The sequence below is a fragment of the Rutilus rutilus genome, assembly GCF_951802725.1.
Source record: "Rutilus rutilus genome assembly, chromosome: 13".
In the NCBI taxonomy this organism is placed as follows: Eukaryota; Metazoa; Chordata; class Actinopteri; order Cypriniformes; family Leuciscidae; genus Rutilus; species Rutilus rutilus.
In genome coordinates, this window is record NC_140218.1 from 37,681,264 (window position 1) to 37,701,224 (window position 19,961).

Genomic DNA, 19,961 nt, shown 5'->3' on the forward strand with positions numbered 1-19,961 from the left:
TTTGACGAGTTTAGAAAATTCTTTCTCTCCTATAGCAATTAATTAATCAATGATGATTGCGATACTGTAGTAGACGGTTGCATAGTTATAATTTCCTCCCTGATATTATCAATCTTATAAGTGAAGAAGATCATAATGTCATTACTGCTGTGCTGCTTGGAAACTTCTGGGCTTGAAGCTTTATTTTTCGTTAGTTTAGCCACTGTTTCAAATAAATACCTAGGGTTTTGTTTTTCTTCTAATAGGGTTGAAAAATAAGCAGATCTAGCAGTTTTTAAGGCCTCTCTGTATGCAATCGAGCTCTCTTTCCATGAAATGCAAAAATACCTCTATGCAGTATACACGAGATGTCATCGCTCTGCTGCAGAATTTCAACGACATCAACATTTGATTACACATTAGACAATATTAGATCTAAAGTATGATTATGAAAATGAGTAGGTCCTGACACCTGTTGTCTAACTCCAATGGAGAGAATGTCTCTAAATGCCAATCCCAGTGCGTCTTATTCGTTATCTACATTTATTATAACAATTATGACTTCATCTGCAGCCAGTACTAACTCTGATAGAAAATCAGCAAATTCTTTGATAAAGTCTGTATGTTGTGGCCTGTATACAGTAGCCAGCACAAATCTCAAACGTGATTTATCATTTACACTATAGTGTTACATTAAGCACCAACACTTCAAAATAATTATATTTGAAACTAGACAAGGCTCATGTTTATAACCATAATCTTGGGGGGCTGGACTTATTTAAAGTAACGTAATCGTTTGGTTTTAGCCAGGTTTCTGTCAAACACAGCACATCTAGGTTATTATCTGTAATCATATCATTAACAATAAGTGCTTTTGGAGTAAGGGATCGAATATTCAGCAACCAGAGCTTTATCATTTGTTTATCTGTATTATATCTATTTTTTATTTGTTGAACATCAATTACATTTTTACCCTTAGATGGGTTTGGGAGGTTTTTTTTTTGTATTTCCTAGTTCGGGGAACAGACACAGTCTCTATATGATGATAGCTAGGTGAAAGAGGCTCTATGATTGGATTTATCTGACCTCTGTGACGTGAGACAGCTCTTGTCTCAGCTCCTCAGCAAAATATGAATGAAGTGTGTAATGCCTGTCCTATTTAGGTGTGACTCGGCATGCAAATCTCACTGGCCAATGTTCATTGGTTCGTTACCACTTGGAGCTGATTGGGCTCCCAGGCGAGACCCCAATACGTCAGTATCGACGTAACAAGTTAAATTAGTAACCTAGACATTGTTAATAGTAGTGAAATAGAAATCCTTCTTGCAGGTTCCAAAACCAATTTGGTAATGTCTAATTGCTTCTCTGTGACTATTGACAATTCTCCAGTTTCTCTTCCGAAACAGGTGAAGAGTGTCATCTTTGATAGCACTTTATCATTTGAAGCAGACATTAATAATGTTAAGGCCATTTCACACCAAGAACGATAACTAGATAACTATAACAATAATTATATTTGCGTCCACACCAACGATAGCGGTCTTTTTATTCTAAGCACAACATCAAAAGAAAAATGTGCGCTTTTGGGAACACGATATCCTTAAAAGACGAGAGGAGTTGGGAGAATCCGTCACTCTGATTAGAGAGTTGTCATCTTTTGAAGACAAATTTTATTCATACTTTCGAATGAATCAATATCAGTTTGTTGCATTTACACGTCTTTTACCAGCAGAGGTCCTCAGCATGCTATGTATTGAGCGCATCGAAACAGTGAATCTAGCTAGTCTAGTGTAATCGATCAAATCTAACAGTGCATTTAGCTGATGAAGTCATTATAGTGGAATAAAAATAACGTCTAGTCAACACCTTTATATATACAACACCCTTTTCACTGCAACTTCAAACGAAGCAATACAAAGTTGTCGAAACTAGCGCTGGATACCTGAGGTAATTTTGTTACACTATTTGCTAATTATCTCATCGTTAACTTCTCACCATTTATTCCAAGGGTACGACCGATTGCTTTCCATATCCATTTTTTAACGTGTCCTTGAATAGGGGTTTTTTGACTTGTCAAACAGTGGTGAATTTTTCTGGACCTCGGCGATTAACTTCTCCACAATGTCGTCTTAGACATTTTAAATGCACAAGCCCTTTAATTCGAGTGGATTCTGATTGGCTGTCAGTGTTTTATTGTTAAAATGTGTTAAAACTCAGCTGCATTATATCCTGAACTCCTTCAACTGAACACATCTCCACTCTTCTTTCACATCTGCATTCTGGCTAAATACCGATTTGATTTTAAGATTTTGCTATTAAGGACTCAATAATATCGCTCCTTCATATTTATCTGATCACCTCCACAAATACATATTTGTGCGCTTAGCTCTTCTTCAGCACTCACTCTTGTTCTGCTTCATCTATTCTGCGTGTCTTCCATGGGATCTCAAGCTTTTATGCAACTCCCCATTTCTGGAAGTCGCTTCCACAGGACATTCGAAATAGTGATAGTTTTCCGTCTTTAGTCTTATAAATATAATTGTTTAAAAGCCCTTCTGAAAAGGTGGGTTTTATGTTCCCAGCTGTATGTTGTACTGTATTATGTGTTTTATTATGTTTGTAAGGAGTCCTTGAGTGTCATGCCTATAAATAAAATATATAATTATTTATTATAAATATGAGGGGTTTTTTTTAATGAATTTCAAAAAATGACATTTACTCACCCTTGTGTTGTATGCACACACATACACACACACACACACACACACACAGAAGAAAGGCAGGCTGGGTCACTCAAGGACATTCTCAGAGTCGTCCCTAAACCCCTCCTCCTGCACTGCATTGCTCTGCGCTGCTGAGGGTCGTTGTCCTGTGGAAGATGAGCCTTCAGGCCAGTCTGAGGTCCTGAGCACTTCATTAAGAATATCTCTTTATTTAGCCGTTCAGCTTTTTATTCTTTTTGTAGCCTCTCCCAGATCTATTCTGCCCCTGTCTCTCAGCTCTGTTTGCACTTCTGTTCAACTTATGGTTTAGTTTCTACTCTGATTGGACATGATTTGGAAAGGCACATACCTGTCCATATAAGGTCTATTAGATGAAAATGCACATAAATTGAATTTCATCCAGATTTGCCTTTTCTTTTTGCTGTGTCATTATAGGGTATGACTTGTAGAATGATGTGAAAAACAAAATAATTGAATGCATTTTACCACAAGGCTACAACATAAAATGTGAAAAACTGAAGTAAATCATTTCTGAATGCATTGTGAATAAATGCATATCAAATTGAAAGGGAGAATTATGAATCAATATATAGTCCAAACCAATCCAATCGCTGCATCTATAGATCAATGACTGCACAATATTGTAGTGTGAGCCCGCAGCGTGTGTGAGGATGAGCGATAGGCAGAGACGCCTGCTGAAACCAAGCCTGACGCTGAGACGGCCTGACAGGTTCTGTTTGTGTGCTTGCTCAGACTGTGATCTGGACTGACCGTGTTGTCTCGTAGAGGTCATGCCATTGCCAGCAGTGCCGCTGACACAATGAATGAAGCTCCGGTTCCTCATCAGGTCAGTCTTCTGCGAGAACCTCTCGACGCTTCCCTGCACACACCAATGCATAAGGTTTGTGAACCTTTAGTCTTCAGCGATGGTGGCCAGCGCTAGATGTGGAGATGATGTGTTCAGTAATAGGGCATGCAGTGCTGTCAGCCGTAGGAGTCGGATCTTGCCAGCATGACTCAAGTTTTCCTGCAGGCCACAATCCCACATTTGTGCATGTACTGCACTTCCTTATAGGATCTATTTTAGATGTGCTTTCCCTTAGGATGCGGACACATCCTCTTCAGAACGCTGGATAATGCTGAAATAATCTACAAGCAATTATGCAAATCCAGTGGCGGTCTCACCCTAGAAACGATGAGGAGATGGTAAAGCTGTACATTCACAACCATACATGATGCATCATTCTTTTACAGAAATCAGTGTGCTCTCCTCTCATCACACACAGGAATAAAGTGGGGTTTTTTTTCATTGTTTTGCCACCCTGTATGTGCTCATTTTCTGCATTCTCTCTCTCTCTCTACATGACCTGAATATTAAATGTATTGTCTTGATATTACACCGTATAAAGGCATGGGCCTGAATTTCCACTTGAAGCGTGTCTCTCCATGCCCTTGACAGATATGTGCCAAAGCCTGTCCTCTGCACGCCTGTAAAGAATCCTGAGGAAGTGAGAAACCAGCTCGTCTGCTGGGAAATCAGCTCTGATCAGTCCTGATGCTGGAGAGCCTGAGCTCATTTGCTCCTTTGAGTTTTGGGGAAGAAAACAAAGTGGTGGATGGGAAGGTTAGATTATTATTATTTTTATATATATATATTCAAAAATATATTAATATTGCAATGTTTTAATTTTTAGAATATTTAATAGTAACGGTGACAACACTTTTCTTATATAGCTAAGAATTGTGATAATGAATGAGAATACATCTGTTTAATGTTGCAGACTCAATGCTAGGTCTACACTGCCCTCTGCTGGCTCATTCAGACACTAGACTGAATTGCGTAATCTAGTGAAATCTCATTTCTTGTTTGTCCTGTAACCCCTGTATGGCTAGATGGCGCCTTTCTGTCATTTTGACAAATACAAAATCATCTAGTCAACTGTGCCTCCTTACAATATATAATATTACTGTTTTTTTCCTTCTTGCAACTGTATTGTTTTCGTTTGTTCGAAAAGGGTTTACTTGCTTCTTAGTTACTGAAACCAGATCACCCAGATAATATATATTTGAAAGCTAAACATTAAATGTATCAGAAAGTATAAAATAAGCCATACTTGAAAACATCAATGCATTAGGCTACTTACTTCTACTCGCCTGTCAACAATGCTTTGCTGATCATGATGGTCTTCTAGTCGAGTCACTCACACACTCACACTGTGTGGATTTTGCTCTCGGCCTGGTTAGTTTTGTTGTGACCTAAATTATGAAATGTTCCTAAGATCGCTTCTAGCTCTTTCTTTCTGTTCTCAGTTTGTGGTCTTGCAACCTTTTTCTCCGCCTCTTCAGTCCCAGGAGGATGAGAATTGTTTCCACAAAAAAAGCAGAAAAAACATAACATTAATAACATGAAATGTATCTTGAGCAGCAAATCAGCACATTAAAATGATTTCTGAAGGATCATGAGACATCAACAGATTAAAGACTAAAAAAAAATCTGCTTTTCCATCACAGGATAAATTACATTTTAAAATAAAGTCAAATAGAAAACAGTTCTTTAAAATATTACTGTTTTTACTGTAATTGTAATAATGCCATGCCGCACCCATGTTTGCTCAGCACTACCAGGTACAGACGAGACGAGAGACAGTTTTACATAATCTTCCATTTAAAAACAAAATGACAGTGAATAATTGATCTGCACATTGACCTGAACATGAACATCCAGATTAAATAATAGCTAGAGTAATAAAACAGCTCAATATAGTTGCAGCTAAGAATTAATTCACTGAACTCATTAAATCTGTATCATCACAAATCCAGTATAAAAGTTTAAAGGTCTCATATGTCATAAATGTGCTTATTCCACATATCTCACCCGTTTAACGAAGCACAGCTGGCACATAAGAAGCTTCATTCATAATTTATTCATAATCATTCTAATCAGTGATGCCCTTGAATGTAAACTTGACTAAATTTAAAATGTTATTACAATACAAAATGCAATTATTATATGAATGATATCTCCATGAGAGGCCAATGAAACAGAGGTCATTATCCTGTAAGAGGGTTTTGATGGGATTGACTGAAAATGTTCAAGACAAATGATTGTTTGCTTTGAGTTGATTTTATTCATATATAATACATATACAAATATTTTTTTAAGAAAAAAGAAAGTTACAAACTTATAAATCAATCTCACATTCACAGTTATTTTACTAATTTTTTGGCAAAGCCATTCTGTCATTTCAAAATCAGTTATATATTCCATATTAATGTAGATCTACCCATGTCAAACAGGCAATTTATGAGACTTTGTTCAATCCAACACTAAAGAACCAGTTTAGCAAAGTAGGATGGCTCAACATGTTTACACTTATTACATCTGTTTTATATAACATTTAAATGAACAACTGACGGTTACATTACAAGGAAAAAAAGATGAGCATACACAACAGTTAATGACAGACTATTTGCTATGAGAAACTATATATTTATTCATCACACACAGTGTAATGATCGTCATATTTTACATTATTTGTATTCTTTTTTATACATTAAAAAAAAAATGTTCACAAAAGGAAAAAAGAAAGATATCCTGCATGGACACCACACACACACACACTCTCTCACACACATTCTCTCTCTCACACACACACACACACACACCTTTTTTTGAAAATAGCTCTGGTTACTAAAAGTCAACAAATAATAATAGAAAAAGTCAAAATTAAAATGCTCAAACAGAAGAAGGAAATAGTCCACTATTGTGTTTCCAAAAGAGCAGGATTAGAGAGTTTACAGTAACTCTCACAGCAGCTGGATTAATAACCCAGTACTATCAGCAGCTGGATTAATAACCCAGTACTCTCAGCAGCTGGATTAATAACTCACAGCAGCTGGATTAATAACTCAGTACTCTCAGCAGCTGGATTAATAACCCAGTACTATCAGCAGCTGGATTAATAACCCAGTACTCTCAGCAGCTGGATTAATAACCCAGTACTCACAGCAGCTGGATTAATAACCCAGTACTATCAGCAGCTGGATTAATAACCCATTACTCTCAGCAGCTGGATTAATAACCCAGTACTCACAGCAGCTGGATTAATAACCCAGTACTCACAGCAGCTGGATTAATAACCCAGTACTCTCAGCAGCTGGATTAATAACTCACAGCAGCTGGATTAATAACCCAGTACTCACAGCAGCTGGATTAATAACCCAGTACTCACAGCAGCTGGATTAATAACCCAGTACTCTCAGCAGCTGGATTAATAACCCAGTACTCTCAGCAGCTGGATTAATAACCCAGTACTCACAGCAGCTGGATTAATAACCCAGTACTCACAGCAGCTGGATTAATAACCCAGTGCTCTCAGCAGCTGGATTAATAACCCAGTACTCTCAGCAGCTGGATTAATAACCCAGTACTCTCAGCAGCTGGATTAATAACCCAGTACTCACAGCAGCTGGATTAATAACCCAGTACTATCAGCAGCTGGATTAATAACCCAGTACTCTCAGCAGCTGGATTAATAACCCAGTACTCTCAGCAGCTGAATTAATAACCCAGTACTCACAGCAGCTGGATTAATAACCCAGTACTCTCAGCAGCTGAATTAATAACCCAGTACTCACAGCAGCTGGATTAATAACCCAGTGCTCTCAGCAGCTGGATTAATAAACCAGTACTCACAGCAGCTGGATTAATAACCCAGTACTCACAGCAGCTGGATTAATGACCCAGTACTCTCAGCAGCTGGATAATAACCCAGTACTCACAGCAGTGTTGACTAGAGTTTATGTCATTTAATGCCAGCATGATAAAACATAACGTATACAGTATACACTTTTAATTCAAATATAAAATAAAAAAACACTTTGCTAGTTTAATTTAGTTGATCATTGCAGGAATGTGTCATGGGAGTGAAACTCGATCAAGCCAGCCGCAGACACACTCCTGACACTTTAAAAATACAGAAAACACTGTCCCAGCAGTTGCTTAGTGAAGAGTGTAAAGAAAATGCAAAAGCCATCCGATACCAACTATTTGAGTTTTAAAGTCATGCATTAAAGAAAGGTGAGAGCCAGAAAAAACATGCTCATTGCCATTTGATTGGAACCATTTAGATTTTTTTTTTACATTATTTTATGACAATTGATCAGATCTTAATCCAACTGTAAGCATTTATCGTGGTAGCATTTGTTGTAATTTTTGAGAATTTTGGGAGAATTTCATGAAAATAATGTTCCACTTCTGGTCTTGGGTTCATTTTGTTAATGCAAAACAAATAAAATAAAATAAAAATCTTTTTTTTTTATTGATTTTGGAGTTTCCAAACTAGTTAAAATTAGTTAAAAGCCCTTGAACGTTTGTTCAATAGACCACAAATTCAGCTCAACAACTCAGATATTGAAATACCTCAACAAATGACGCTTCCTGAAAACCCAAAGACACTCTAATGTTAATAAAATTAGAATTAAGCGTTTCTTTGGTTGGCCATCATCTTCAAAGTTTACATTTATAGTAGAGGTGTAGTCAAGACCAGACCATCCAAGACCCAGACCAAGACTAGACCCTTCAAGACCAGATCCAGAACAGAGATCTATCCTCGAGACCAAGACTAGACCCTTCAAGATCAGATCCAGAACAAGACCTATCCTCGAGACCAAGACTAGACCCTTCAAGACCAGACCCTTCAAGACCAGATCCAGAACAAGACCTATCCTTGAGACCCAGACCAAGACTAGACCCTTCAAGACCAGATCCAGAACAGAGACCTATCCTCGAGACCCAGACCAAGACTAGACCCTACAAGACCAGATCCAGAACAAGACCTATCCTCGAGACCCAGACCAAGACTAGACCCTTCAAGACCAGATCCAGAACAAGACCTATCCTCGAGACCCAGACCAAGACTAGACCCTTCAAGACCAGATCCAGAACAGAGACCTATCCTCGAGACCCAGACCAAGACTAGACCCTTCAAGACCAGATCCAGAACAAGACCTATCCTCGAGACCCAGAGCAAGACTAGACCCTACAAGACCAGATCTAGAACAGAGACCTATCCTCGAGACCCAGACAAGACTAGACCCTTCAAGACCAGATCCAGGACAAGACCTATCCTCGAGACCCAGACCAAGACTAGACCCTTCAAGACCAGATCCAGAACAAGACCTACCCTCGAGACCCAGACCAAGACTAGACCCTTCAAGACCAGATCCAGAACAAGACCTATCCTCGAGACCCAGACCAAGACTAGACCCTTCAAGACCAGATCCAGAACAGAGACCTATCCTCGAGACCCAGACCAAGACTAGACCCTTCAAGACCAGATCCAGAACAAGACCTATCCTCGAGACCCAGAGCAAGACTAGACCCTACAAGACCAGATCTAGAACAGAGACCTATCCTCGAGACCCAGACAAGACTAGACCCTTCAAGACCAGATCCAGGACAAGACCTATCCTCGAGACCCAGACCAAGACTAGACCCTTCAAGACCAGATCCAGAACAAGACCTATCCTCGAGACCCAGACCAAGACTAGACCCTTCAAGACCAGATCCAGAACAAGACCTATCCTCGAGACCCAGACCAAGACTAGACCCTTCAAGACCAGATCCAGGACAAGACCTATCCTCGAGACCCAGACCAAGACTAGACCCTACAAGACCAGATCCAGAACAAGACCTATCCTCGAGACCCAGACCAAGACTAGACCCTTCAAGACCAGATCCAGAACAGAGACCTATCCTCGAGACCCAGACCAAGACTAGACCCTTCAAGACCAGATCCAGGACAAGACCTATCCTCGAGACCCAGACCAAGACTAGACCCTACAAGACCAGATCCAGAACAAGACCTATCCTCGAGACCCAGACCAAGACTAGACCCTTCAAGACCAGATCCAGAACAGAGACCTATCCTCGAGACCCAGACCAAGACTAGACCCTTCAAGACCAGATCCAGAACAAGACCTATCCTCGAGACCCAGACCAAGACTAGACCCTTCAGGACCAGATCCAGAACAAGACCTATCCTCGAGACCCAGACCAAGACCAGACCCTTCAGGACCAGATCCAGAACAAGACCTATCCTCGAGACCCAGACCAAGACTAGACCCTTCAAGACCAGATCCAGAACAAGACCTATCCTCGAGACCCAGACCAAGACTAGACCCTTCAGGACCAGATCCAGAACAAGACCTATCCTCGAGACCCAGACCAAGACTAGACCCTTCAGGACCAGATCCAGATCAAGACCTATCCTCGAGACCCAGACCAAGACTAGACCCTTCAAGACCAGATCCAGAACATGACCTATCCTCGAGACCCAGACCAAGACTAGACCCTTCAGGACCAGATCCAGAACAATACCTCATTTCAGTAATATTTAACAGTTGTTTTAACGCTTTTTCATTTATTTGACTTTATTGAACAAGTGATAAGTCAATGATCAAACGATACCATTTTTTTCATGTCAGGTTTCCTCTGACACAACACAATCTCAGTCCATAGAGATTTTGCGATATTGTTTACATCCTCATGGCTTTCAGATGGCAGTTCTGCTTAAAGTTATTCACACATTAGATAAAGAAACATGGAAAATATAAAGAGCATGACATGTTTTATATTAAAAAGAGTAATTTATTGCTCAATAAGCCGTATTGAAATGAATGCTGCAATGGTGTGGGTCTTGCCTACACCTCTGAAGTGATCAGACCGGAGCAGTGTTCGTGTGAGTGAGCTTGAGTTAGTTTAACAGCGCCCCTCGTGGTTTGGTGCAGTCCCGTCGTGGCCCCTGGCTTTGATCCGTGTCCAGGCGTCCCCCAGTGCTTTAGTGAAGTGGTCATCGACGGAGCCTGTGATGGACAGGTTAGAGACAGGCTCCTCGTAGATCTTGCCCAGACTGCGCCGGAAATGCTCCTCAATCACAGGGTCACACTCAGAGTCTGCTGAGGAACAGACAGATCACGTGATCAGAGGAACAAAAACACTGAATACATTGGGGATTTTCATGGGAGCCATTTCAAGAATCAATCATTCGTTTATCACCTACAAATGAATAAAGAGAAGCAGTTCTAATTTTATTGTAAGATTTATAACCACACCAGCTGGTAATGATGTGCTGCTCACTCAGACTCAGAACACACACTTGTGATCACGCATTCATTGCTACCGTTGGTCTTGCTGGTGGATCCAGATGTGCAGGCATTAGGACACATGTGGCAGCTGGGCAGACTGCAGGGCCGGTTGCCGGCAGGGGCACAGGTGATTACAGATGGACGATTCTGTTTGGAAATATGTGGGAAATATGACAATTCTACATGCTAATGCATATGCACACATTCAACAACACATCCTCTAACAGTGGAGTCACTTTTGTAGAGTCAACAGCCTTTCCACCGTCGGGCCAAACGGTTCCGGTTATATTTACACTTGAGCCTGGCTCCGGTTTCTCTGTATCTGGCCTAGTTAATAATACAATTAAAATAAATATCTGATCATCCTCCATAACGCGGTCGCTATTTACATCTCATACTCATTTGTATTAGATTGCAAAGAGCTCTGTTCTCAGTCCCACAGTGAACCATATCCGTAGCGGCTGGGCCGTATCGGCACAGAATGGAACAATTACGGGTCAATGACACGACGTGCATATTTCTGTGTCCAACTGCATTATTTCCTTTTAAAATTATTTGATAAATTCATGACATCCATCACTTTATTCTATAAAAACTTATCTGACCGTTATCAGTTTGTAGCAGTAAATGAAGAGATGTCTTATCAATCACAAGTTCAGTATGGCGTACCACAGGGCTCAGTACTAGGACCGCTGCTGTTCACTCTGTACATGCTACCATTAGGAGATATCATTAGGAAACATGGAATTAGTTTTCACTGTTATGCTGATGATACTCAGCTCTATATTTCTTCAAAACCTAACGAAACTTGGCAATTCACCAAATTAACGGAATGCATAGCTGATATAAAAAATTGGATGACTAGTAATTTGCTACTACTTAATTCTGAAAAAAAACAGAGATTCTAATTACTGGACAAAAAACTTCCTCACGTAATAACCTAGAATACTGTCTAACACTTGATGGCTGCTCTGTTAAGTCTTCGTCGTCGGTTAGGAACCTGGGTGTGCTCTTTGATACCAATCTTTCATTTGAAAGTCACGTGTCTAGTATCTGTAAAACCGCATTTTTCCATCTTAAAAATATATCTTCATGTGCTCAAATTACGTCATATGCTCTCATTGACAAATGCGGAACAATTAGTTAATGCATTCATGACCTCAAGGCTAGATTATTGTAATGCTCTAATGGGTGGTTGCCCTGCACGCTTAATAAACAAAATACAGCTGGTTCAAAACGCAGCAGCTCGAGTTCTTACCAGAACCAGGAAGTATGACCATATTAGCCCGGTTCTGTCAACACTGCATTGGCTCCCTATTAAACATCGTATAAATTTACGAAAAAAACAGTCTTCCTAACATCGTCCGGGAAGCAGACACACTCTGTCAGTTCAAAGCTAGACTAAAAACACATCTCTTTGACCTAGCCTACACATAACACATTATAGACTTCAAAAAAAAACAATCTCTGTTACTTTAATTTCCTATTATCACTGTAAAGCTGCTTTGGAACAATCGACATTGTTAAAAGTGCCATATAAATGAAGATGACTTGACTTAAAACCTATTTAGTTTGAATTCATTTTCAGTACATTCAAATAATTGATTTCTTTGTATTTATTTTTAATCTTAAACCCCCAAATGTCAGGTGGCAAAACCGTCCGCACACATGAACAGACTAAGAAAGTAGTGTTTTAATAATAATAAATTCAAAATAAAATACTATGGCATATATTATTTTTTTTAACCTTTTATTTAAACAAATTGTATAAATATAATATATAATTAATATATATAATATATAATATAAATACCAGTAGTTTTAAAGCTGTTGAGATCATTTGAAAACTTTTGTCAAGTCACCTTTATTTCTATAGCGCTTTATATAATACAAATTGTTTCAAAGCAGCTTTACAGAGATAACATGAAAATGATGATAAACGATGCAAACAGTGTTCACTTCGGCTGTACAGCAGCTCTAAAAGAAAATAGTGTCATTGTTCAGCCGAAGTCTGTTGATTCAGTTCTGTTGTAAAGATCATCAATTAATAAATTACTTAATTTCATCTATAAAGCAGTTCTGCAGAAAATGGTGATGTCATCCAATAGTATCAGTGCAGTCAAATCAATAATACTGTTGAATATTAAGTGTAACCTAACTTGGGTGAAAAAAACCTTGGGAGAAACTCAGGCTTTTGTCTGAGAATGTGTATATTGTCAAATGTCAGGGTGGCACAACTGCAAACATGGGTCTTTTATTATGAAGTGACAAGGTAATAATAGTAAGCATGATAACGCATCATCCAGAGGAGCCCAACTGATCTCTGTGCCAGAGAGAAAAGGCTTGTAGATCTCTCACAAATACTGATAAAAACAGCTACGTTCAAGTACGGGTAGGTTTGTACACTTTCCATGTCAGGTGGTACAACAAATATAAAATGAGGGAAATGCTATTTTATCATAAATTTCTTTATTGCATTAACAAAGTCTGTGTATGATCTTGGTAGCATAGGCATCTGAGTAGAAGCCTGTTCAGTGTAAAAATAGCTGCAAAAGTCAGGTGGTGCAACTGCAACGAATGGCCCTATATGAAATAAAAACATAATTTAAGCTAAATAAATGATACATTTATATATGAAGAGTTCAGATGCAAAAGCCTCTAAGAGCCATCTGAAATTTTCTTCTAGAATGATCATTTTTATCAAGCTCGTATATTTAAGTTCAATAATTTCACTTTAATGGCAATGCAAATTACCTATTAATTGTCATTTAAGTGAAATTACTGAACTTAAATATACAAGCTTGATAAAAATTATCAGATGGCACTCTTCATATACACATCAAGCTTTGTCTATTACTGTTCTTTTTTTTTTTTTTTTTTTTTATTCTAAAATGTAATTTTTCAGGTAAAGATGTTTTCAAATATTTTCATGATGATATATTTTTTAAAATTTTAGATGCCACTATCATATCAACTAAAGAAACATCGGTCACACTTTATATTAGGTGTCTTTAACTACTATTGGTGATGTCACTTTGTTATGGAAGACTACGAGTCTGCGCTCATACGCATTCGTTTACTACAGTGAACTCGAGCCGAACGCAACATGCCTGTAAAGCACATAATCTATCATGTTTTTTGTCCGATTTTCATTCATTTTAGTATGTTCTCCTCTGATATAAAGTCCCGTTTTACTAAATGTCAAAACCTTTGAACACAAACGCTTCAAAAACATATATCATCCTTGAGTCTGTTGTAAGGAACCTTTCATTTTTCATGATGACAAAATGTTTGTTGTGTTGATTTGTGTAACTCTTATAACCACTTGTGATGATGTCTGTATGTCCCTCTTATTTCTTACTGTTAATATCTGTATCCTTTCATTTGCAAAAAAAAAAAGAAAGAAAGAAAAGCCTATAGACGTGCATGACTTCACCGCTTTCACAGATTGGCGTTTTTGTAGTTTACAGAGATGACAAGGATGTCGTTTTGAAAAACTTGCTCTTTGAAACCCGTTTTCAAAAGTTCGCGTTTTCAGGCCCCCACAGGTTTACAGCGCTGTTGCTGTGTAAATGAACGCCTAAACCGCATAAAGGTGTGTTTTCAGTTGAAAGCGGCCGCTGAGTCTGACCTGCTGGGGTTTAGTGCTGGATCCAGGACTGAGGAGCGTAGGATCTGAGCTGTGTTTGTTCTTCTCCATGGGTGGATCAACCGCAAGAATGGGGAACGCTGGGAAAACACGACGGCTATGGAGAGCGCTCACAGACACGCGTCCAAATGAACCGTAGTTCCACGACTCCGGATTCACAGCATCTCCATTTGGATTTCTCCTAAAAAAAAAAAAAAATCACAAGAAAAAAAAACATGCTGTGCAAAAAATGTCAAATTATTTAACAATTCTATAGCAAAAAACTGTCTGCGTTGTCAATAACGGAACTGCAGCAGACGTACAGATGCGACCTCATTTTGTTCATGTGTTCTTCCTCAGAGTCTTCGTTTTCATGGTGTTTTCTCTTGGTCGGGCTCACGGGTTGACAGCCTGAGTTCAGCAAAACCCTCGATGCCCCTGAATCATCTGTCAATAAATCAGATTCAAATCCATATCAAACACCGTAAAGGCACAATCATTACTGACAGTCATATTAATCACAAGTTTGTCTAATGTTTTGTGATTAGCCACTTGCCAATAATACTAATAATGCTTAAAATCAACCACAAAACATTAGATCATCATCATCATGTTCTAATATGTAAGTCAGACAAAAAAAGTCAATGAGCTTTAATTGTTCATATGCAAATATTTTATTTTTCAGTATACAGTAGGGTCAAGAGTTCAGCAGTAAAAATATTTACTATCAACAACATATTCATTTATTCTTAATTAAAACAGTTTAGAATAATAAAATAGAGTACAGTACATGCAATGATATTTCTTTTCTTTCTGCAAGTCACAAATCAACTGTCCTGATTTAATAATGAAGAAAACTTTGATAAAAGGTTGAGATCCTTGGAAAGAAAACCTTCAAATGTCAGATAACTTGACTTTATGGCACAGTAAGGTTTAGCTCAGTGAAGGCTGAACAATATAGAGATTCATTTATGAATTATTAATGTATTATTTGTAAATAATAATAATAATAATAATTAAAAATAAATCGAATAAAAAAAGTTTTAGCCGGAAACATAATTTTCAAAACATTTTTAAAATAAGATATTAAGATATGTACACTGACTTGTACTCGTTGTGTATGGAAAATATGTTATTAGGCTACTTTTACTTGACTTTTTACTAGTCATGAAATTTAAATGTTTCTGAAAATGGCATTTATTTTTGCATATGAAACCAACATGAACACAAGATTACATTTCTAAGAAACTGACATATTTTACTAACAGATGTATTTTCCTTAGTGCCTCCGGTGATATTATTGCATAATCAAGTATTAAATATGTATTGTTTAGGAGTTGTGAATGTTGTTACTCACCCTCATATGGATTATAATGCAGCCTGCTGATGTTATTGTTCATTTTATTGACGAATCGATTAATCAAAATATGCATTTTACCACAAACATGCACATTTAAAGCAGAATTATGATCGGTTACTCCAGCTCAGATAGAGCTGAATGTATCGGTCTTTCAGAAGGGGAAACATGAGCAATCTTACAATCACTGATAGTAAGATGTGGAAAAAAATATATATATATACTGAAAAGTTTACGTTGTTTTTAGCATTCTGAGCTAGCTATGAGTTGTGACACCAATCTCAATGAACTGTTTATGATAGTTTTGCAGTCATCAAAGACGCCTGCTATTGGCCCGTCCTGACCAGCGCTGAGAAAAGCATCACGTGTCAGGTGACCACACCGTCTCTCTGCTCCTGCTGAAAGGGTAACCGTCTCGTGCCAAACTCTCGCGATAGTATGCATTGACGTCACTTTCCCGCCGGAACACGCCCCCCCAGCAGGACTGAGTGGCAAAACATTCTGCTGCAAGCTGCGAAAACGGGATTAAAACAAACGATTATAAAGTAAAGGCAGTTGGACTCGATGTTTCTTACAACTCACAAAAGAAACAGTGGTCCATGGTCATTGACATCGGGTTTCCTGACATATGTACCAGATTTACACGCCTGGGAAATACTTAAAGCAAAGACTGAACACTTTATGCTAGATAATATTGTGCATTCAAGTTATGACGAAAAGATCGTATTTATGAGCTAAATGCACATAATAACATAAATACGAGTGGGAAGTTCTGGATTTTCTGTAAGCCTCCATGTTAACGAGTTGGGGGGGGGCGTGTCAGTGAAAAACATTATAGTAGGTATAATAATGTATATAACAATATAGGTATAGACCTTATGTAGCCCCGCCCTTTTACAGCGCTGCACTCGTTGTCTTTTGTCTTCCGGTTTGTTTTTTCACTGCGATCTAACGTATAATGAATGGCTTGTTTCAAAATCTTCCTGGTCTACTGACATTTGTTAAAACATCTGCTTTACATTACAATGCTCATGATAACTTTCGTTAACTTTACAATAAGTAAATCCACTTCACCAGTTAATTACTCCTCGACAGCGATGCCATATACAGAGCGACCGCGTAAACAGAAGTTCAAAGACAATATTTTAAAGATGGCTGCGCACTTCTGGCGCATAAGGTCTAGAGAGTGGTGCAGGTATGACATCACTTTGTAGGCCATAAAGCAGAAGCGAGTTTAGCATTTTAGCCCTTCCGTTTCCAACATCCCGAAGTCACTTTCACGTTTTATTCTATGACATAAAATACATCAATATTACCCCACTTGTGATTTTTTTAAGCTGTTACGTGTCTTAGGCTAAATGGCTAAATGGCTAAATGGCTAAAAGGCTAAATGGGACTACAGAGGCTGTCGAGGAGATTAAACATCATCACGCCGAACAGGTAAACTCAGTCCGCTTTTACAGCATCGTTACGTTTATAATTGTGCTCTTCTAAACAATTCTAACACAAACTTTATGGGAAAATGTTTTAAATAAAAACTGAAAGAGTTGTCGGAAGCTAGTGGTGGTGACGTTGAAGTCGTGGGACCGTGGTGTAGTTCGCTTGTAGCCTACCTTTAGCTTTTTAATTCTGGCGACTGCATTTAGGCTTCAAAATTCACAAAAGTTGTGTTCATCTGTGATAATTATCTTGATGGACAAAATGTGTGCAAGTATCACAGAGCTTGTTTTTAGCGATAATCCAAAAGCCTATGGGAAAATCCTATTGGGTTTTTGTCGAGGGAACCAGGGTGAACCACACTGTCAAGCTTTTTACAACAAAATAAGCTAATAAGCCTGGGACCTGTCCACATTACTGAGACTCCCCGTTTAAGCAGCTCACAACGGCTGACCTTCGGCTTCTCTCGCTAAAAACCGCCTTCTGCTAGCTTTGGCATCAGTCAAGCGAGTTGGCGACTTGCATGCTCTCTCAGTGGATGCATCTTGCCTCGAGTTTGGGCCTAGTGACAGAAAAGTTATCCTTAGACCAAGAAGAGGCTATGTGCCCAAGTTGATCTCCACGCACTTCAGAGCACTGGCGCCGCATGCACTCTGCCCAGTCCGGGCCATTAGGCTGTACATTGTGCGCTCTAGCCAGTTCTGGCAGTCAGAGCAGCTATTTGTGTGCTTCAAAGGGGCTGCCAGTTACAAAGCAGAGACTTTCTCAGTGAATAGTGGATGCTATAGCGCTGATCAGTCCTTGGGCTTGCAATGTCCTATAGGGGTGAGGGCCCACTCCACCAGGGGAATGGCCTTCTCTTGGGCTTGGTCTAGCGGGGTGTCCATCGCTGACATCTGTGTGGCGGCCGGCTGGTCCTCGCCATCCACCTTTGCCAGGTTTTATAACTTGGACGTCCCTACTCTTCAGGCACGGATATTGTCTTAGCCAGTCCCCAACTTCTGGGTTTCTTTTCTTGAGGCTTCATGCCCCACGGGCTCCGGCTCCTAGACCCAAGCCTGTCTTGCGGGATAAACCTTTAAAGTTGCTGTCTCTCATTTAGCCTGCTATGGGGCCCTTGTAACCAAACACCCCGGGCTATGCGCTCGCAGGACGGCCTTCCGTTCTGCATTAGAAGCATGGCGCTAATTTAATATATGGCGCTATAGAAATCAGGTAGAGTTTTCCCCATAAGTGTGAGTAACTGGTTATCTCAGGGAACCGAGGTCATGTTAGTACATGAAACGTTTTCAAAGTGTGGAGCATGAGAGCATGTCAGGAGCCGCATTTATGTGTCAAACTGCACGTCTTGGTGAGTATTCATGTAAACACACTCAGTTATGTCTAAAGTGAAAGTAAACAGTTGAGCGAAATTATCCTTACACTGGATGCATGCACGAGGTCTTAAAGTGACAGCAGCCTGACGTTAATGTTAGTCAAACAAACAAAAAGGAGGGGAAAATCATTCACTGCTCTTGACTAAATATATCTTTCATAGCTTTATTAAGAATCTGTGCATACGTAATTCATACAGGGGGGTGTCATCGTGTATATTGTGTTAGAAGGGAGGTCCACTGTCTTTGACGTTGAAAACACCTGCTTTATATTATGTTGCTTGCCAGTTATCTTGTGCTTTACCTTCTTTCTCCTTTTGCTCATGATAAACTTATGATGAAAATTTGTTTAATCAGTTTCAGTTCAGTAGTAGTTAAGCTGCTTTACTGGTAACTGTGTACACTGTGTATATTCATAGGTGAAATGGATAAAGTTATGTAATGGGATAATGTGAAGGTAATGGGATAATGCTTATGACGATAAAGTTGGACATAATGTAAAAAGAAAATACTACAAGATATAAGAAGATACTACAAAAATCTCTATCTCTTTTTTTTTCCTTTTTTTTTTTTACAAAATGTAAATCTGCAACATGCCTTAATTTATATGTACATAAAGTAACTCCACAAATTAATAAACAATTTTGATTTAAAAAAACACAAAAAAACATGTGATGCAAATCATTTCTGATTGGTTTATAGTTTTCAGTGCATTCTTAGTGATTCTTACTGACTTCCACATTCATCTTAAAAGCAGCACAACAAAACTGTCCTCTTATTGCACCTCTCATTAAGACCAGCACAAGCCCAGCTCTAACCAGAAGAAACCAGCCTGGACCAACGCAACTGATATATTGTGGTGTGGAAAAACATGCCAAAAACATGTAGCATCTGTAGCATTGTATAATTGTGAGACTATAGACATGTGTGTAGCAGCCTCTGCTTCTCCTGCTGATGTAGAGACTCAATCACACACCCAGCCTTCAAAGAGATCCAGTCACGAGTGAACACTGACAGGCATTTAAACACCACGTATACATGGTCATTTATCTGTCTTGACTTGACCACATGTGATCGGATTGACCAAAACACCAAATTTGCATGCATTACACAGAAGGATAATGATGAATAATGACACGATAAATTGAAAATACACAATGAAGCATTAAAACAGGAGCATTTTTATTTGTCTGTCAAGATTGCTTATCGGTTAATAACAAATGAATGTCATCCTGCATGTTCATAAGAAGATAAATACATAGTTCAAAGATACTGCAATGTCTTATATTTTTACATTCTAACAAGAATGAAGGTTA

The 19,961-nt window shown here is 38.9% G+C and overlaps 1 protein-coding gene across 4 annotated transcripts; it reads right to left on the reverse strand.

Moving 5' to 3' along the window:
* Positions 1-8,216: 8,216 nt before the first annotated feature.
* Positions 8,217-16,160, reverse strand: vgll4a (vestigial-like family member 4a). 4 transcript variants are annotated; one of them, XM_084429168.1, is made up of 5 exons: positions 15,836-16,160; positions 14,802-14,925; positions 14,482-14,680; positions 10,886-10,997; positions 8,217-10,658 (listed from the first exon to the last, which is right to left on the reverse strand). In XM_084429168.1, the coding sequence occupies exons 1-5, from the start codon at positions 15,909-15,911 to the stop codon at positions 10,465-10,467; spliced, it is 705 nt and encodes a 234-aa protein (XP_084285294.1). In that variant the 5' UTR covers positions 15,912-16,160; the 3' UTR covers positions 8,217-10,464. The 4 variants fall into 4 exon arrangements, with proteins under 4 accessions (XP_084285294.1, XP_084285293.1, XP_084285292.1 ...); XM_084429167.1 differs by having other exon boundaries at positions 8,217-10,661; positions 15,836-16,150; XM_084429166.1 differs by having other exon boundaries at positions 10,862-10,997; positions 15,836-16,150.
* Between the last annotated feature and the right edge of the window lie 3,801 nt (positions 16,161-19,961).

Excerpts from the sequence above, each read along its gene's own strand:
- vgll4a (XM_084429165.1), bottom strand. The coding sequence starts at position 15,911 with ATGCATATTTTGATTAATCGATTCGTCAATAAAATGAACAATAACATC. Across the intron at positions 10,998-14,481 it reads CCAGCACTAAACCCCAGCAG|AATCGTCCATCTGTAATCAC; the intron begins GTCAGACTCAGC and ends ATTTCCAAACAG. Across the intron at positions 10,662-10,861 it reads CAATGAATGCGTGATCACAA|CAGACTCTGAGTGTGACCCT; the intron begins GTGTGTGTTCTG and ends TCTGTTCCTCAG.